The sequence below is a fragment of the Lipotes vexillifer genome, unplaced genomic scaffold, assembly GCF_000442215.2.
Source record: "Lipotes vexillifer unplaced genomic scaffold, Lipotes_vexillifer_v1.1 scaffold1011, whole genome shotgun sequence".
NCBI lineage: Eukaryota > Metazoa > Chordata > Mammalia > Artiodactyla > Lipotidae > Lipotes > Lipotes vexillifer.
In genome coordinates this window covers 3,546,923-3,562,867 of record NW_006787698.1, presented here as the reverse complement: position 1 = coordinate 3,562,867, position 15,945 = coordinate 3,546,923, and the positions used below count along the sequence as shown (strand labels likewise).

The 15,945-nt window shown below is 44.6% G+C and overlaps 1 protein-coding gene across 1 annotated transcript in view; it reads left to right on the top strand.

Annotated features, from left to right (window-relative positions):
* The first annotated feature begins 8,476 nt into the window (after positions 1-8,476).
* Positions 8,477-15,945, top strand: part of FBN3 (fibrillin 3) — an 89,869-nt gene continuing 82,400 nt past the window's right edge. Inside the window, exon 1 of the mRNA XM_007460750.1 lies at positions 8,477-8,537. Within this exon, the coding sequence (XP_007460812.1) occupies positions 8,477-8,537 (61 nt within the window). The remainder of the gene's footprint in view (positions 8,538-15,945) is intronic.

The window sequence follows — 15,945 nt, the reverse complement described above, 5'->3', positions numbered from 1 at the left end:
ATACCAGTGCATTTTTATATATAATTTCTATATATATATATATATATATATATATATATATATATATATATATATATATATATGTATATACTTAATGGAGGAAGGGGCCCGTGAAAGCAAAAGCGCCTAGGGTCCGTTAATGTAGCCCTGGACCTCTCCTCCCAGGAAAACCTCAGTCCCATCTGTCACCCACACAAGTGTAGAGATTGGGTCTCATCCTGCCCCTGCTCAAAAGTTCTCCAGCACACTCAGAACAAAAACTTCTGTCTTAGTGACCACGGCCAACAAGGCCCCCATCACCTCCCTGCTACTTGCCCCTTCTCTTTCTCTACTCGAACCTCACTGGCCTCCCTGGTGTTTTTCAGTGCACTGAGATCCTTTCTGCCTCAAGGCCTTTGCACGTGCTCTTCCCTCTGCCTGGAATACTGGTTCCTAGTTCTTATCATAGTTGAATGTTTCTCATCCTTCAGGTCTCAGCTCAAATGTCACCTCCTCCAAGAGGCCCTCCCTGACGCCCCCAACAAAAGCAGCCCCCTCCAGTCATATCACTCTGCTTTCGTGTCTTCGTATCACCGGCTGACATTCCATATCACCGGCTGACATTCTCTTGTTTGTGTGTTTACTGTCTCTCCTGATTCCTGTTATCTGTTGCTCAGTAACAAGTCACACCCAAACATTATTCTCTCTCATGGTTTTAGGGGTTGACTGGGCTCAGCTGGCTGGTTCTTTTTTTTATTATTATTTATTTTTTTATACAGCAGGTTCTTATTAGTTATCTATTTTATATGTAGTAGTGTATATATGTCAGTGCGAATCTCCCAATTCATCCCACCCCCACCCCCACCCCGCCTTCCTCCCACGGTGTCCATACATTTGTTCCCTACATCTGTGTCTCTATTTCTGCCTTGCAAACCAGTTCATCTGTACCACTTTGCTAGATTCCACATATATGGGTTAATATATGATATTTGTTTTTCTCTTTTTGACTTACTTCACTCTGTATGACAGTCTCTAGATCCATTCACGTCTCTACAAATGACCCAATTTCATTCTCTTTTTATGGCTGAGTAATATTCCATTGTGTATATGTACCACATCTCCTTCATCCATTTTTCTGTCAGTGGGCATTTAGGTTGCTTCCATGACCTGGCTAGTGTAAATGGTGCTGCAATGAACACTGGGGTGCGTGTGTCTTTTGGAATTATAGTTTTCTCTGGGTATATGCCCAGTAGTGGGATTGCTGGGTCATATGGTAATACTATTTTTAGTATTTTAAGGAACCTCCATACTGTTCTCCATAGTGGCTGTATCAATTTACATTCCCACCAACAGTGCAAGAGGGTTCCCTTTTCTCCACACTCTCTCCAGCATTTGTTGTTTGTAGATTTTCTGATGATGGCCATTCTGACTGGTGTGAGGTGATACCTCACTGTAGTTTTTTTTTTGTTTTTTTGTTTTTTTTTGCAGTACGCGGGCCTCTCACGGTTGTGGCCTCTCGCGTTGCAGAGCACAGGCTCCGGACCCACAGGCTCAGCGGCCATGGCTCACGGGCCCAGCTGCTCCGCGGCATGTGGGATCTTCCTGGACCGGGGCACGAACCCGTGTCCCCTGCATAGGCAGGGGGACTCAACCACCACGCCACCAGGGAAGTCCACAAACTGTAGTTTTGATTTGCATTTCTCTAATAATTAGTGATGTTGAGCAGCTTTTCATGTGTTTGTTGACCATCTGCATGTCTTCTTTGGAGAAATGTCTATTTAGGTCTTCTGCCCATTTTTGGATTGGGTTGTTTGTTTTTTTTAATATTGAGCTGCATGAGCTGTTTATATATTTTGGATATTAATTCTTTGTCCGTTGATTCGTTTGCAAATATTTTCTCCAATTCTGTGGGTTGTCTTTTCATCTTGTTTATAGTTTCCTTTGCTGTACAAAAGCTTTTAAGTTTCATTAGGTCCATTTGTTTCTTTTTTTAATTTCCATTACTCTAGTAGGAGGTGGGTCAGAAAAGATCTTGCTGTGATTTATGTCAGAGTGTCCTTCCTATGTTTTCTTCTAAGAGTTTTTTTTTAAATAAATTATTTATTTATGTGTTTATTGACTTATTTTTGGCTGCATTGGGTCTTTGCTGCTGCACGTGGGCTTTCTTTAGTTGCGTCGAGTGATGGCTTCACTTGTTGTGGAGCACGGGCTCTAGGCATGTGGGCTTCAGTAGTTGTGGCATGCAGGCTCCATAGTTGTGGCTCACAGGCCCTATAGCACAGGCTCAGTAGTCGTGGCGCACGGGCTTAACTGCTCCACAGCACGTGGGATCTTCCTGGACCAGGGCTCGAACCCATGTCCCCTGCATTGGCAGGTGGGTTCTTAACCACTGCGCCACCAGGGAAGCCCTTCTCTAAGAGTTTTATAGTGTCTGGCCCTACATTTAGGTCTTTAACCCATTCTGAGTTTATCTTTGTGTGGTGTTAGGGAGTGTTCTAATTTCATTCTTTTACATGTAGCTGTCCAGTTTTCCCAACACCACTCATTGAAGAGACTGTCTTTTCTCCATTGTATATTCTTGCCTCCTTTATCAAAAATAAAGGATGTGCGTGGGTTTATCTCTGGGCTTTCTGTCCTGTTCCATTGATCTATATTTCTATCCTATAAATGTCCTATAAATATCAATGAAATCTCTCTGGTCTATTGTGTCATTTAAAGCTCATGTTTCTTTATTAATTTTCTGTCTGGATGATCTGTCCATTGGTGTAAGTGAGGTGTTAAAGTCCCCCACTATTATTTTGTTACTATCGATTTCCTCTTTTTTAAATACATTTATTTATTTATTTTATTTTTGGCTGTGTTGAGTCTTTGTTGCTGCGCACAGGCTTTCTCTAGTTGCAGCGAGCGGGGCTACTCTTTGTTGTGGTGCATGGGCTTCTCATTGCAGTGGCTTCTCTTGTTGCGGATCATGGGCTCTAGGTGCGCGAGCTTCAGTAGTTGTGGCTCATGGACTTAATTGCTCTGCGGCATGTGGGTTCTTCCTGGACCAGGGCTCAAATCCATGTCTCCTGCATTGGCAGGCGGATTCTTAACCACTGTGCCATCAGGGAAGCCCTCGATTTCCTCTTTTATAGCTGTTAGCAGTTGCCTTATGTATTGAGGTGCTCCTATGTTGGGTGCATATATATTTATAATTGTTATATCTTCTTCTTGGACTGATCCCTTGATCATTATGTGGTGTCCTTACTTGTCTCTTGTAACAGTCTTTGTTTTAAAGTCTATTTTATCTGATATGAGTATTGCTACTCCAGCTTTCTTTTGATGTCCATTTGCATGGAATATCTTTTTCCATCCCTCACTTTCAGTCTCTATGTGTCCCTAGGTCTGAAGTGGGTCTCTTGTAGACAGCATATATATGGGTCTTGTTTTTGTATCCATTCAGCCAGCCTGTGTCTTTTGGTTGGAGCATTTAATCCATTCACATTTAAGGTAATTATCGATATGTATGTTCCTATGACCATTTTCTTAATTGTTTTGGGTTTGTTTCTGTAGGTCCTTTTCTTCTCTTGTGTTTCCCACTTAGAGAAGTTCCTTTAGCGTTTGTTGTAGAGCTGGTTTGGTGGTGCTGCATTCTCTTAGCTTTTGCTTGTCTGTAAAGCTTTTGATTTCTCCATCGAATCTGAATGAGATCCTTGCCGGGTAGAGTAATCTTGGTTGTAGGTTCTTCCATTTCATCACTTTAAGTATATCATGCCACTCCCTTCTGGCTTATAGAGTTTCTGCTGAGAAATCAGCTGTTAACCTTATGGGAGTTCCCTTAAGGCAATAATTTATCTGTGTCTTTAATTTTTGCCAATTTGATTACTATGTGTAATCAAATTGGGTTTATCCTGTATGGGACTTGCTTGGGTTTATCCTGTATGGGACTTGCTGCACTTCCTGGACTTGGGTGTTTATTTCCTTTCCCATGTTAGGGAAGTTTTCAACTATAATCTCTTCAAATATTTTCTCAGGTCCTTTCTCTCTCTCTTCTCCTTCTGGGACCCCTATAATGCGAATGTTGTTCCATTTAATGTTGCCCCAGAGTTAGGCTGTCTTCATTTCTTTTCATTCTTTTTTCTTTATTCTGTTCCACAGCAGTGAATTCCACCATTCTGTCTTCCAGGTCACTTATCCGTTCTTCTGCCTCGGTTATTCTGCTATTGATTCCTTCTAGTGTAGTTTTCATTTCAGTTGTTGTATTGTTCATCTCTGTTTTTTTTCTCTTTAATTCTTCTAGGTCTTTGTTAAACACTTCTTGCATCTTCTCGATCTTTGCCTCCATTCTTTTTCCGAGGTCATGGATCATCTTCATTAGCATTATTCTGAATTCTTTTTCTGGAAGGTTGCCTGTCTCCACTTCATTTAGTTGTTTTTCTGGGGTTTTATCTTGTTCCTTCATCTGGTACAAAGCCCTCTGCCTTTTCATCTTGTCTATCTTTCTGTGAATGTGGTTTTTGTTCCACAGGCTGCAGGACTGTAGTTCTTCTTGCTTCTGCTGTCTGCCCTCTGGTGGATGAGGCTGTCTAAGAGGCTTGTGCAAGCTTCCTGATGGGAGGGAATGGTGGTGGGTAGACCTGGGTGTTGCTCTGGTGGGCAGAGCTCAGTAAAACTTTAATCCTCTTGTCTGCTGATGTGTGGAGTTTTTGTTTGGCCTGAGGTGTCCCAGCACTGGCGCCTACAGGCTCTTTGGTGGGGCTAATGGTGGACTCTGGGAGGGCTCACGCCAGGGAGTACTTCCAGAACTTCTGCTGCCAGTGTCCTTGTCCTCATGGTGACACACAGCCACCGCCCGCCTCTGCAGGAGACCCTCCAACACTAGCAGGTAGGTCTGGTTCAGTCTCCCCTGGGGTCACTGCTCCTTCCCCTGGGTCCTGATGCGCACACTACTTTGTGTGTGCCCTCCAAGTGCGGAGTCTCTGTTTCCCCCAGTAGAAATCCTGTAGAAATTTTTTCCTGTAGAAATCCTGCAATCAAATTCCACTAGCCTTCAAAATCTGATTCTCTGGGAATTCCTGCTCCCATTGCTGGACCCCCAGGCTGGGAAGCCTGACATGGGGCTCAGAACCTTCACTCCAGTGGGTGGACTTCTGCGGTATAAGTGTTCTCCAGTCTGTGAGTCACCCACCCAGCGATTATGGGATTTGATTTTATTGTGATTGCGCCCCTCCTACCATCTCATTGTGGCTTCTCCTTTGTCTTTGGATGTGGGGTATTTCTTTTGGTGAGTTCCAGTGTCTTCCTGTCAATGACTGTTCAAGCTGGCTGGTTGTTGCTCAAGGTTTCTCAGTGGGTCACAGGCAGGCTGGGATTGGGGTCACTTCCAGGTTTCTGGCTCTCCTGTCTGGTGATTGATACTGGCTGCCAGCTGGGAGCTCAGCTGAGGTTGTCAACTGCAACACCTACCCATAGCCTCTCCATGTGGCTTGGGCTTCCTCACATGATGGAGGCTGGTTCCAGAAGGAAGCATCCCAGGAAGGAGCTGCATTGCCATGTATGACCTAGCCTTGTGGTGTAGTGTCACTTCCACCATTCTCTATTGGTTAAGATGGACACAGAGTTCTGCCCAGGGTCAAGATGAGACCTAGACCCCACTTCTTGTCCAGGGGTGTCGAGTTCACACTAAAGAAGAGCAAGTGGCATGGGAGAGATTGTTACTCCTGTTTTTGGAGGATGCAATCTGCCCCATCCCCCTGGAGTGTCACATCCAGGAGGGCAGGGTCCTTGTGCCTAGAAAGTGCCTGGCACACAGTAGGTGCTCACACATCAGGAATTTTTTTCTGAAAAATCCCATGTTCTGAAAAGTCACACGTTTGAAATAACAGGATATTATTTATATATTTATGTATTAAAATATATAAATAATGTATTGTTTATCTTAGGATATTAATTATAATAATATATTAAATGTAAGTTAAATATTATATTTAATAATAAAAATATTTGGGCAAAAATAGGGTTGAGGGCAGGACACCAAAACCCACAGCACTTTGTACCCAGAGTGCTAATAAAGCCAGTAGTCAGGACTTCCCTGGTGGCACAGTGGTTGAGAATCCGCCTGCCAAAGCAGGGGACACGGGTTCGAGCCCTGGTCCGGGAAGATCGCACATGCCACGGAGCAACTTAGCCTGTGCACCACAACTACAGAGCCTGTGCTCTAGAGCTGTGAGCCACAACTACTGAGCCCGTGAGCCACAAGTACTGAAGGCCGCATGCCCAGAGCCTGTGTTCCGCTGCCATGAGAAGCCCATGCACCTCAACGAAGAATAGGCCCCACTCACCGCAACTAGAGAAAGCCCACACACAGCAACAAAGACCCAATGAAGCCAAATAAATTGATTAATTAATTTAAAAAGAAAAGCCAGTAGTCATCCTGGTCAATCCCTACCCCAGGTAAACCTCTCCTGGTTTCTGTGCCCAGTCTCTGGCCTCAAACTCAGGGTACCTGCCTTCTCCTTTGAGATGAAAGCATTTGCTCCTAAGAGAGGTCACTTTTAACCTAGTTCAAATCTGATCCAGCCTGTGGATGTCTTCATTAATTTATTTCTTCAAACTAGGGGGAAATGTCTTTGCAGTGTCTTCACCTGAACTTGAAACTTTCCCAGGTAAGAGAGCAAAAGCTGTAGAGGTTCTTGAGGCCCTGAATCAGCCACAGAGCCCAGCAACAAAACACAACAATGAATAAAAGAAATAAACAAATGTAAGATTAAAACACACACACACACAATACAACCATGAAATGCAGTCGTGGAACTCAACATAAAAGCCAGCTGTAAAACCTGTCTATAGAACCCAACACAAAACCCAGCCACGGAATCCAGCCACAAAGCTCAAACCTGGAACCCAACCACAGAATCCAATACAAAACTTGGCCACAGAATTCAACCACGGAGCCCAGTCACAAACCCCACTGTAGAATGAAGCCACAGGACCCAGCCACAGAACCCAACATAAAACCCAGACACAAACTCAACAGTGGAACCCAGCCACAGAACCCAACAGATAACTCGGCCACAGAATTCAACCACAGAACCCAATCACAAACCCCCACTACAGAATGAAGCCACAGGACCCTGCCACAAAACCCAGCCAGAGAACCCAACATGAAACCAAGCCACAAAACTCAGGCATGGAACCCAGCAACTACTCACCCTGAAGGGAGACGTTTTTGTAGCTCTTCCATTTTTTCTTTTTAAATAAGGTTTTTCTTATTTATGTCATTAAGACTTTCTCTTTACAAAAAGTGCTAGGAAAGAAACCACGTGTGAACAAATGCTTCTGGGTTACCTCAACATCCAGCGTCCCTTCATCAATTCCAACCAGATGACTTACAAAACGGAAGTCCAGGTTGTAGCACAGCAAGCTGTAATTATGGAATTTGTCAGTGGAGACCTGGACGCCCAGGACCAAACTGCAGAAGCTCATTCAAGCCTCTACGATGCAGCCCAATGCTGTGTCGAGAGGGAAGTGTTGGTGATTCTGCTGCTGCCCAGCTGGGCACACTCAAGCCAAATTGCTTCCTTGCTTTGCCGTGTGTAAAATGTAGCTCCAAGACCAGCTCTGTGCAGTTGCCCAGAGCCCCATGCTCAGAAGAAACTTGCACTTCGTTTTAGGCTCTGCAGCTGCCCTCTGGGAATTTTTTTCCTCCCCAGCTTTATTGAGATCTAACTGGCACGTAACTGTGTACACTTAAGGTATATGATATGTTGATTCAATACACTTGTAAACTGCAAAACCATTACCACTATAGCCATCCCGTCACATAGTTACCATTTCTTTTTCGTGATGAGAACATTTAAGATCTACTCTCTTAGCAACTTTCAAGTATGTGGTACAGTATTATTAGCTATAATCACCATGCCAGACGTTAGATCCCAAACCTTTTAATCTAATAACTAGAAGTTTGTACCCTTTGACCAACATCATCTTCCCATTCCCCTCCCCACCCCCCTTATTTTGGTTTCTAAGGGAAAGGCAAGGTGGAGCAGGGTAAGATTCAGGATTGACTTATTTGAATAATTTCAGCCAACTCTGTGGTGTAGGGGCTCTCCCTAGTCGCCTGGTACTTAGCCTCAGGGTGAATGGAGCAGGGGAATGTTGGCTCGGAGTGGAGAGCCCGGTAAGGACGTGGTTGTGTTTATGAGTTTTGCATTGGCTGGTTTGCAAAGGAAAGAAAGGTGCGCTCTCCGAGGCAGCTGTTCACTATCTCTAGGAATTAGCTAATCTCGGGAGGACCCTGTCTCCAGGATCAGCAGGGCCCCCGGATGTCAAAGCATCAAAAAATACAGAACATGCAAACGCATGATTAATATACTCTTTCACATTGTGACTCTACTCACCTTTACCCCTTTATCGCTACACCTGTTCCCTGGTCCTGAGCTAGCACATGAGTCCTGTGCCTACTGTTTCCCTCCTATCTCCTTAGCAGCACAAGTCTCTCAGGGAGCCTGAGACCCACATGTCCTTCGCCTTCCCAGATATGTCCCCAGAACTCACCTCAACGTTGTCCACCGACCCAGGTAAGGGCCCAAGCATCCTCCTGAATGGCAACTTCTCCCTCATCCCCTGCCGCCGGTTGACCATCCAGCTCTATTGGAGATGTCCCCTCTTCACTCCACCAGTGATGCACGGCTTCATTCCATCAACAAGTGCGTATCAGCCCCTTCATGCAACGGGCCCTAGGTTCCTGGAGCCACTGCAATGGCCGGGACAGACAGGGTCCCTGCCCCAGGGATCCAGACACTTGACCTCTGTTTCTGCTTTTGAACCAGCTTCCTGCCTGGTGCTCCTGACTCAGCCCAGCCCCATGCCCACCAGCCACCAGCAGCTAGAGAGATGGCTTTGAAAGAGACAGGGTGGCATCCCTCATCCCCACTTAGAATCCCCCAGAGATGTCCTAGCGCCCTGAAAAGAGCTCACGCTTCTTAGCTGGGTGATTCACTCATTCCTTCCTTTTGGTCTTAGGCACTGATCACCACACACACACACACACACACACACACACACACACATGCGCGCACGCGCCTGCTCCCCCAGGACATCAGAGCCTCACTTGTCCCCAGGCCCATTCACACGCCCTCTTAAGCCTCTCTGGTATCAGATGGGCAAAGACCAAAGTTTGAGCAGACAAGGTGTGGGCTGAACAATGGGGACCCAGCCCGTCAGTCATTGCAGGTGTGACCCAGCCCTGGGCACAGCCTTGGAGGAGGGCAATCAGAGGCCAGCTATAAAACTGTGAAATGCACATGCCCTTCGGCTCAGCCATGCCACTTTTTTTTTTTTGCGGTATGCGGGCCTCTCACTGTTGTGGCCTCTCCCATTGCGGAGCACAGGCTCCGGACGCGCAGGCTCAGCGGCCATGGCTCACGGGCTCAGCCGCTCCGCGGCATGTGGGTTCTTCCCAGACCGGGGCACAAACCGGCGTCCCCTGCATCGGCAGGCGGACTCTCAACCACTGCGCCACCAGGGAAGCCCAGCCATCCCATTTCTGGGAATGCATCCTGCAAATAAACTTGCATGTGCAAGGAAATTCGAGAAGAGATTCCTTGCTACGTAATTTGTGGTAGGAAAACATGAATGTCTGCCCACTGTGGTCCAGTTAAATAAAAACAGGGGCCTTTCCACGATATGGGACCCTGTGTAGCTGCCACGTGGGAGGAAGCAGGTCAGGACACACTAATAGAAGCGGCTTAGATGCATGCACTGTGATGGGTGCTTTACCTGTGTTTGTGTTTTTTCTTGGCACGTACCGAAACACCACATTTAGATCTGGAAACCAGGTGTTGTAATTCTCCCCCATTTTACGGATGAGGAGGGAAGCTGAGGTGGCATTGAAGGGTTAAATGATCTGCCTGGAGTCACAGAAGAAGTGACAGAACCAGGAGCTGAATCTGGGCAGTCCACAATGCTAATCTCCGAGTTAGCATACCTCAGTGAATTTGTAAAGGTGTCCAACATCCACCGTTCATTTCAAAAGCACGGAACGGTTTTGTAAAATGTTAGTATTTAGGAGAAGAATTAAACGGAAACACGCCTCCAAGAGATATTTGTACACCCATGTTGATGGCAGCATTAACCACAGTAGCCGAAAAGTTGGAAGCAACCCGAGTGTCCATCGGCAGATAAATGGATCAACAGAATGTGGTCCGTCCATACAATGGAATATTATTCAAGCCTTTAAAAGGAGGAACATTCTGACACCTGCTGCAACATGGATGAACCTTGAGGACATGACGCTCAGTGAAAGAAGCCAGACACAAAAGGACAAATTCTGTGTGGTTCCACTTACAGGAGGTCCCAAGAGGAGCCAGATTCATAGAGACAGAAAGCAGAATGGTAGGTGCAAGGGCTGGGGGAGGGGATGAGGGAGTTAGCATTTCATGGGGACAGAGTTTCAGTTTTACAAGATGAAAACAGTCTTGAGGATGGATGGTGATGGTTGCACAACAATGTGAATGTACTTAATGCTGTTGAAATGTACACTTTAAAAGTGCCCTTCTTTCCTGTTAGTGGCAGCTCTGTCCACGGGAGCATCTGTTAGTATTTGCCAATGACAGTATGTAGCAAGGAATGAGTGTGGGCGTTGTTGCCTGAGGCTGCAGGGGGCGGGGCATGGCTGGGGCTGATTTCCAAGATACCTGAGTTTATGCAACTCGGCTGGCACCCAAATCACAGAGGCTCTCCACATCAGAGAAACCTCAGTATCTGGCCAGCTGGGAACAGGGTAAAGAGGCAGATAGTTTTTCCCAAAAGAGGGTGTAAGTTTACCTGGTCAGAGAATAGATTCAGGGCAGGGGACCTGGGAAGGGAGGGAAGGAAGGAGTTTTGCCTGCAAGGGCCCCTCTCCCATCCTCGCCCTCCCCTCATCTTTTCCCAGGCAGATTAAAGAGACTTAAAAACATTTTTTTTATTGAACTACAGTTGATTTACAATATTGTGTTAATTTCTGCTGTACAGAAAAGTGATTCAGTTACACATATATGTATACATTCTTTTTAAATATTCTTTTCCATTATGGTTTATCATAGGATATTGAATATAGTTCCCTGTGCTATACAGTAGGACCTTGTTTATCCATTCTATATATGAAAGCTTACATCTGCTAACTCCAACCTCCCACTCCATCCCTCCCTCACCCCCATCCCCCTTGGCAACCACAAGTCTGTTCTCTATGTCTGTGGGTCTGTTTCTGTTTCATAGATAGGTTTATGTTATATTTTAGAGTCCACATATTAGTGATACCATATAGTATTTGTCTTTCTCTTTCTGACTTACTTCACTTAGTATGATAATCTCTAGTTGCATCCATGTTCCTGCAAATGGCATTATTTTGTTCTTTTTTATGGCTGAGTAGTATTCTATTGTATATATGTACCACATCTTTTTTTTTTTTTTTTTTTTTTGTGGTATGCGGGCCTCTCACTGTTGTGGCCTCTCCCGTTGCAGAGCACAGGCTCTGGACGCACAGGCTCAGCGGCCATGCCTCACGCGCCCAGCCGCTCCGCGGCATGTGGGATCTTCCCAGACAGGGACACGAACCCGTGTCCCCTGCATTGGCAGGCAGACTCTCAACCACTGCGCCACCAGGGAAGCCCTGTACCACATCTTTAAAGAGCACTTTTAGTGGGAAATCAATGCCGAACCACAAACTGCAGGCACAGGTGAGCAGGTGGGCAGGGCAGGGGCTGCAGTGTGGAAAGACCAACCTCCCAGAGGTTCCTAGAGATCAGAAAAGGCATCAGCTTTGCACGCCCACAAGCTGAATCTTCTCAGGGCCCACTGAAGTTTAGACATAGTAGCGGTTGATGATCATGATTATAATTAGTTGCAATGCATCTAAGCTTCCCCATGGAAGGGGCAGGAAGCCCCAGCCAGGGCACAGGCTGTCTTTGTATAGATTGCAAAAGAAAGTGTGCCCTCTAAGAGGCAAGAGCACACAGGAATCAGAGTGTGGGCTGTGGAATTGCAGGACAGAGTTCAAATTCCAGCTCTGCCAGTGAATTATTCAACCTCTTTGAAACACAAAGTTTACTCTTGTGCAAAATGGGCATGACAGCAACACCAGTTGTGAGGGGCTGTCACGTGAGTTGGATAATATATATAAAGAAGAAAGGCAGTGCCTGGCACATGAAAAGTACATTCTGACTCTTAAGTATTACTTCATGATTGTTATTGTTGATGTATGATGTTTGACACTCAAATGTAACCTCGAATCCCTATGGAGACCCTAGAAGGCAGGGATTATTATTATTTGCATCTTCCAGATGGGAGATCAAGAGTCATGAAGATTGAACCTGAGAGCCTAGAGCTATAGAGTAATGAGTGGGGATTTCATCCAGCTTGCCCATTGCCCCAGACTCAGAGGCCTCTCCTTGTCCTGGATCAAAGCCCCAGACATGGAGGGGAAGCCAGGCATCCGGTCTGTGAATGGCACAAGAAGGGCAGAGTTCATCAGAGCGGATTCTCCGGCCATGGCTAAGCCCCCTAATTCCAGCTACAGTTCTTTTCTCTTTTACTGGGTTCTAGGAAGATGCTTTCTTGTGTCCCTTACCCGGCAGGGCACAACCGCTTTCCAATCCCACCAGCCCCATCCTTCCCGTCTGGAGCTGTGGACAGTGTCTCCAGGGCCTGGGCTATTCTCATGGCCATTCTGGCCACTGAACATGAATTTTCCATTAATTTATCTCCCCAGAATGGTGCTTGTTTTCCAGGAATCTGGGGGCGGGTGTCATTCACTGGAGCCCCTACTTTGCCCATTTTGTGGACGGACGTTTCTGGACGGTGAGTGACCACATGTATCCAAAAGTTGAATAAATGGCCTTTGACCCAGAAATTCAACGTTTAGGATTCAATCTTAAGAAAATTATTAAAGACTTAATAAAAGTTATATATATATATAATATATGTATATTACATAAACATATAGTTATATATATATTATATACATATACAATTATATTTATACATTATATATTACATATAGTTACATCATATAGATGTATGTAATACATATCTATATATAATGTATACTTATGCAATATAGTTATATGTATATAAGTATATATGTTATCATAAGAGTAAGTAATTAGAAGCAACCTAAATGTCCAATAATACCGATAGAATATTGGTTAAGTATATAATGCTATGGCCACATAATAGAATACTATATGGTCAATTAAAAAAATGAGAAAAATTTAAAAATGAGGTCTAAATTTATGGGCATGGAAAAATGTCAATTATCATGAAACAAAACAGATGGTTAGAAAAATAACCGATTATAGATAAGGCTAGTTAATGAGAAATGGGAACCACAGGAAAAATTTTAAGGGGCATGGAGGATAAATCCAGGTATTCCAATAGAGAAGTTTCCGCAAGGAACTAGAACGGGCAAGCTCCAAGTGGTATAAATTGTCTGATTTGCGCAGTGTTATATTGCCAGGACCTAGAATGGTGCGCAATAAATAGCTGTTATCAATAAGAACAATATTTGAAGAAATAATGGTAGGAATTTCCTGAGGCGTAGGAAATTGACTCTCTTGTGAAATTAGCTCCCAAATGGGAGGTACCAGGCGTGAGGAGGGAAGAAAAGGAACCATGTTTAAGCAAGGGATGGGGTGAAAGCTTTGTGAAAATTAATAATGGGAAACTTCACTAAAATAGAGGTGGGAGGCCAGAAGGGGGAGCTCCCATGCACATGTATCAGTACAAATTCCAGCAGGAAGAGATACTTTGCATCTCTGGCAGGAAGTGACACTACTTTACTACCCAGCAGGGAGAAGAAAGATTTCTCCTTGCCTGGCAACAGCTCAGCCAATGAAAAGCCACTATACTTCTAATCTTAGTTTCCTCCAATGGCCTTTTTATTTACAACATCCCCTCCCAACTTCCCCTTCTCCTCTATAAAAGAGTGTCCTTTGTTTTACTGGATTTGCATGTGGTTCATCATAGTTGCATGTCCCGAATTGCAATTCTTTGCTGCTCTCGAATAAACCCATTTTGCTTGTAAAATAACTGGCTGTTTTATCTAACTGGTGAGAAGATCACCAGCGCTTCCCTGCTGGGCCCCAAGAAAGCCAAGGGTACTCCCTCCCACCTCCTACCCACATACACAGCAGACTGTGAGTCTTCTCTGGAGAAACCAAATGGCTTCAGAGAAAAGACCTATAGCGACTGACGTTTGTGGGGGGACCTCTGGGAAAGTTTGCCTTCAATGAAACTCCCCACTGACATGAACCCCCTACCATTTCAGCTGCTGGACCTCACATTCAAATATAAGATTTAAGGAAACCTCCAAAATGAAAGGTAGAGACCAGAATAAACACAGCGAAAATAAACAAACTCAGGAAAATAAAAACAATTGAAGGAGAAAAAAAAGCACAACACAACCCCACTGAATTATTATCTTCAGAGAAATAGCAGAAGATATACTGATTAGACCAATAACACAGCAGACTGCTGTTTTAAAAATAAAAATAATCAAGTTCATCACATACTTGTTTTGCTTGGTAGAGATTTGAAGGGGTCCAGGGTCCATTGCTGGGGGAGTAGATGGATGGTGAAACTGGGAGATGTACAGCCAGAAGTCCTGAGTGTAGCTGGAGTTAACAGACATGCCTCACATGATGCAACATGGATAAACCTTCCTAACAAAGTGCCTCATAATAGCCAAAAAGTGGGAACGGCCCAAAAGTCTATCAAACATGAAAGGGTGATAAAATGTGATCCATCCTTCCATACAATGGCACATTAGCCAGCCATGAAGTGTTGATACACAGTACAATATGGACGAACCTCAGGACATTATGGTGAGTAAAAGAAGCCAGATACGAAATTCACATGTTGTGTAATTCCATTTATATGACATGTCCACACAAGCAAATCCACAGAGACAGAAGGTAGATCCACTGTTGCCTGAGGCAATGGGAAGAGGGTATGAGGGGTGACTGCCAAGGGGTATGAGGTTTCTTTCTGGGGTGATGAAAATGTTCTGGAATTAGATTGTGGTGATGGTTGCACAACCTTGCAAATAGAATAAAAAAACCACTGAATTGTACACTTTAAAAGGGGTGAATTTTATGGTATGTGAAAGATATCTCAAGGAAAAAAAATGCAGATTCTGATTTAATCAGAAAATAAAATGCCAATAGAGAAGGGAAGAAATGAGAAAGAGAGGGAGAAAGAGAGAGAGCGAGTGAGAGAGCACAGCATCATTTGAACAAATGTAAAACACAGGCACATAGCTCAATATACATCTTGCAGAATCAGAAACAAAGAAAAAGACACACACTAAACTCTCTAGGGTGGGTAACATTCTAGAATGGAAGTAAAAGAAAGAAGTGGGCAAAGATCCCCCATAATCTCTCATAAGCCCACCCTTCCACCCCATACCCTCCTGTCACCTTCCTTGCCCCAAACAGATCAGCAGTGACAAAGGACAATGCCTTGAATGACAAAGGAAGCCAAAAGGGAACTGGTAAACTATTCAGAAAACAGTGAAAGTAACATTTTATATCAAAATCCCTGAAACAGATAAAACTGATCTTGGAGAAATGCTCAGAGCCTTAATTATCCCATTGTTAAAGAAAACAAAGATGTGGGAATTCCCTGGCGGTCCAGTGGTTAGGACTCCGCACTTTCACTACTTTGGCCCAGGCTCGATCCCCGGTCCGGGAACTAAGATCAGCCAGGAAAAAAAAAAAAAGAGAGAGAGGAAAAGAAAACAAAAATGACGGAACTGTTTTAACAAATTAGACTTAAGAACAAAAAGAAATTAGGAAGATGGAATAGACAGAGAGGAAAAACGGAAATGAATCAAATGGGGAGGAAGGTCAAACAGGGTGAGAAAGGAAGTGGATTCTTTAAAAACCAATGAAATAAGGCTTCCCTGGTGGCGCAGTGGTTGAGAGTCCGCCTGCCGATGCAGGGGAC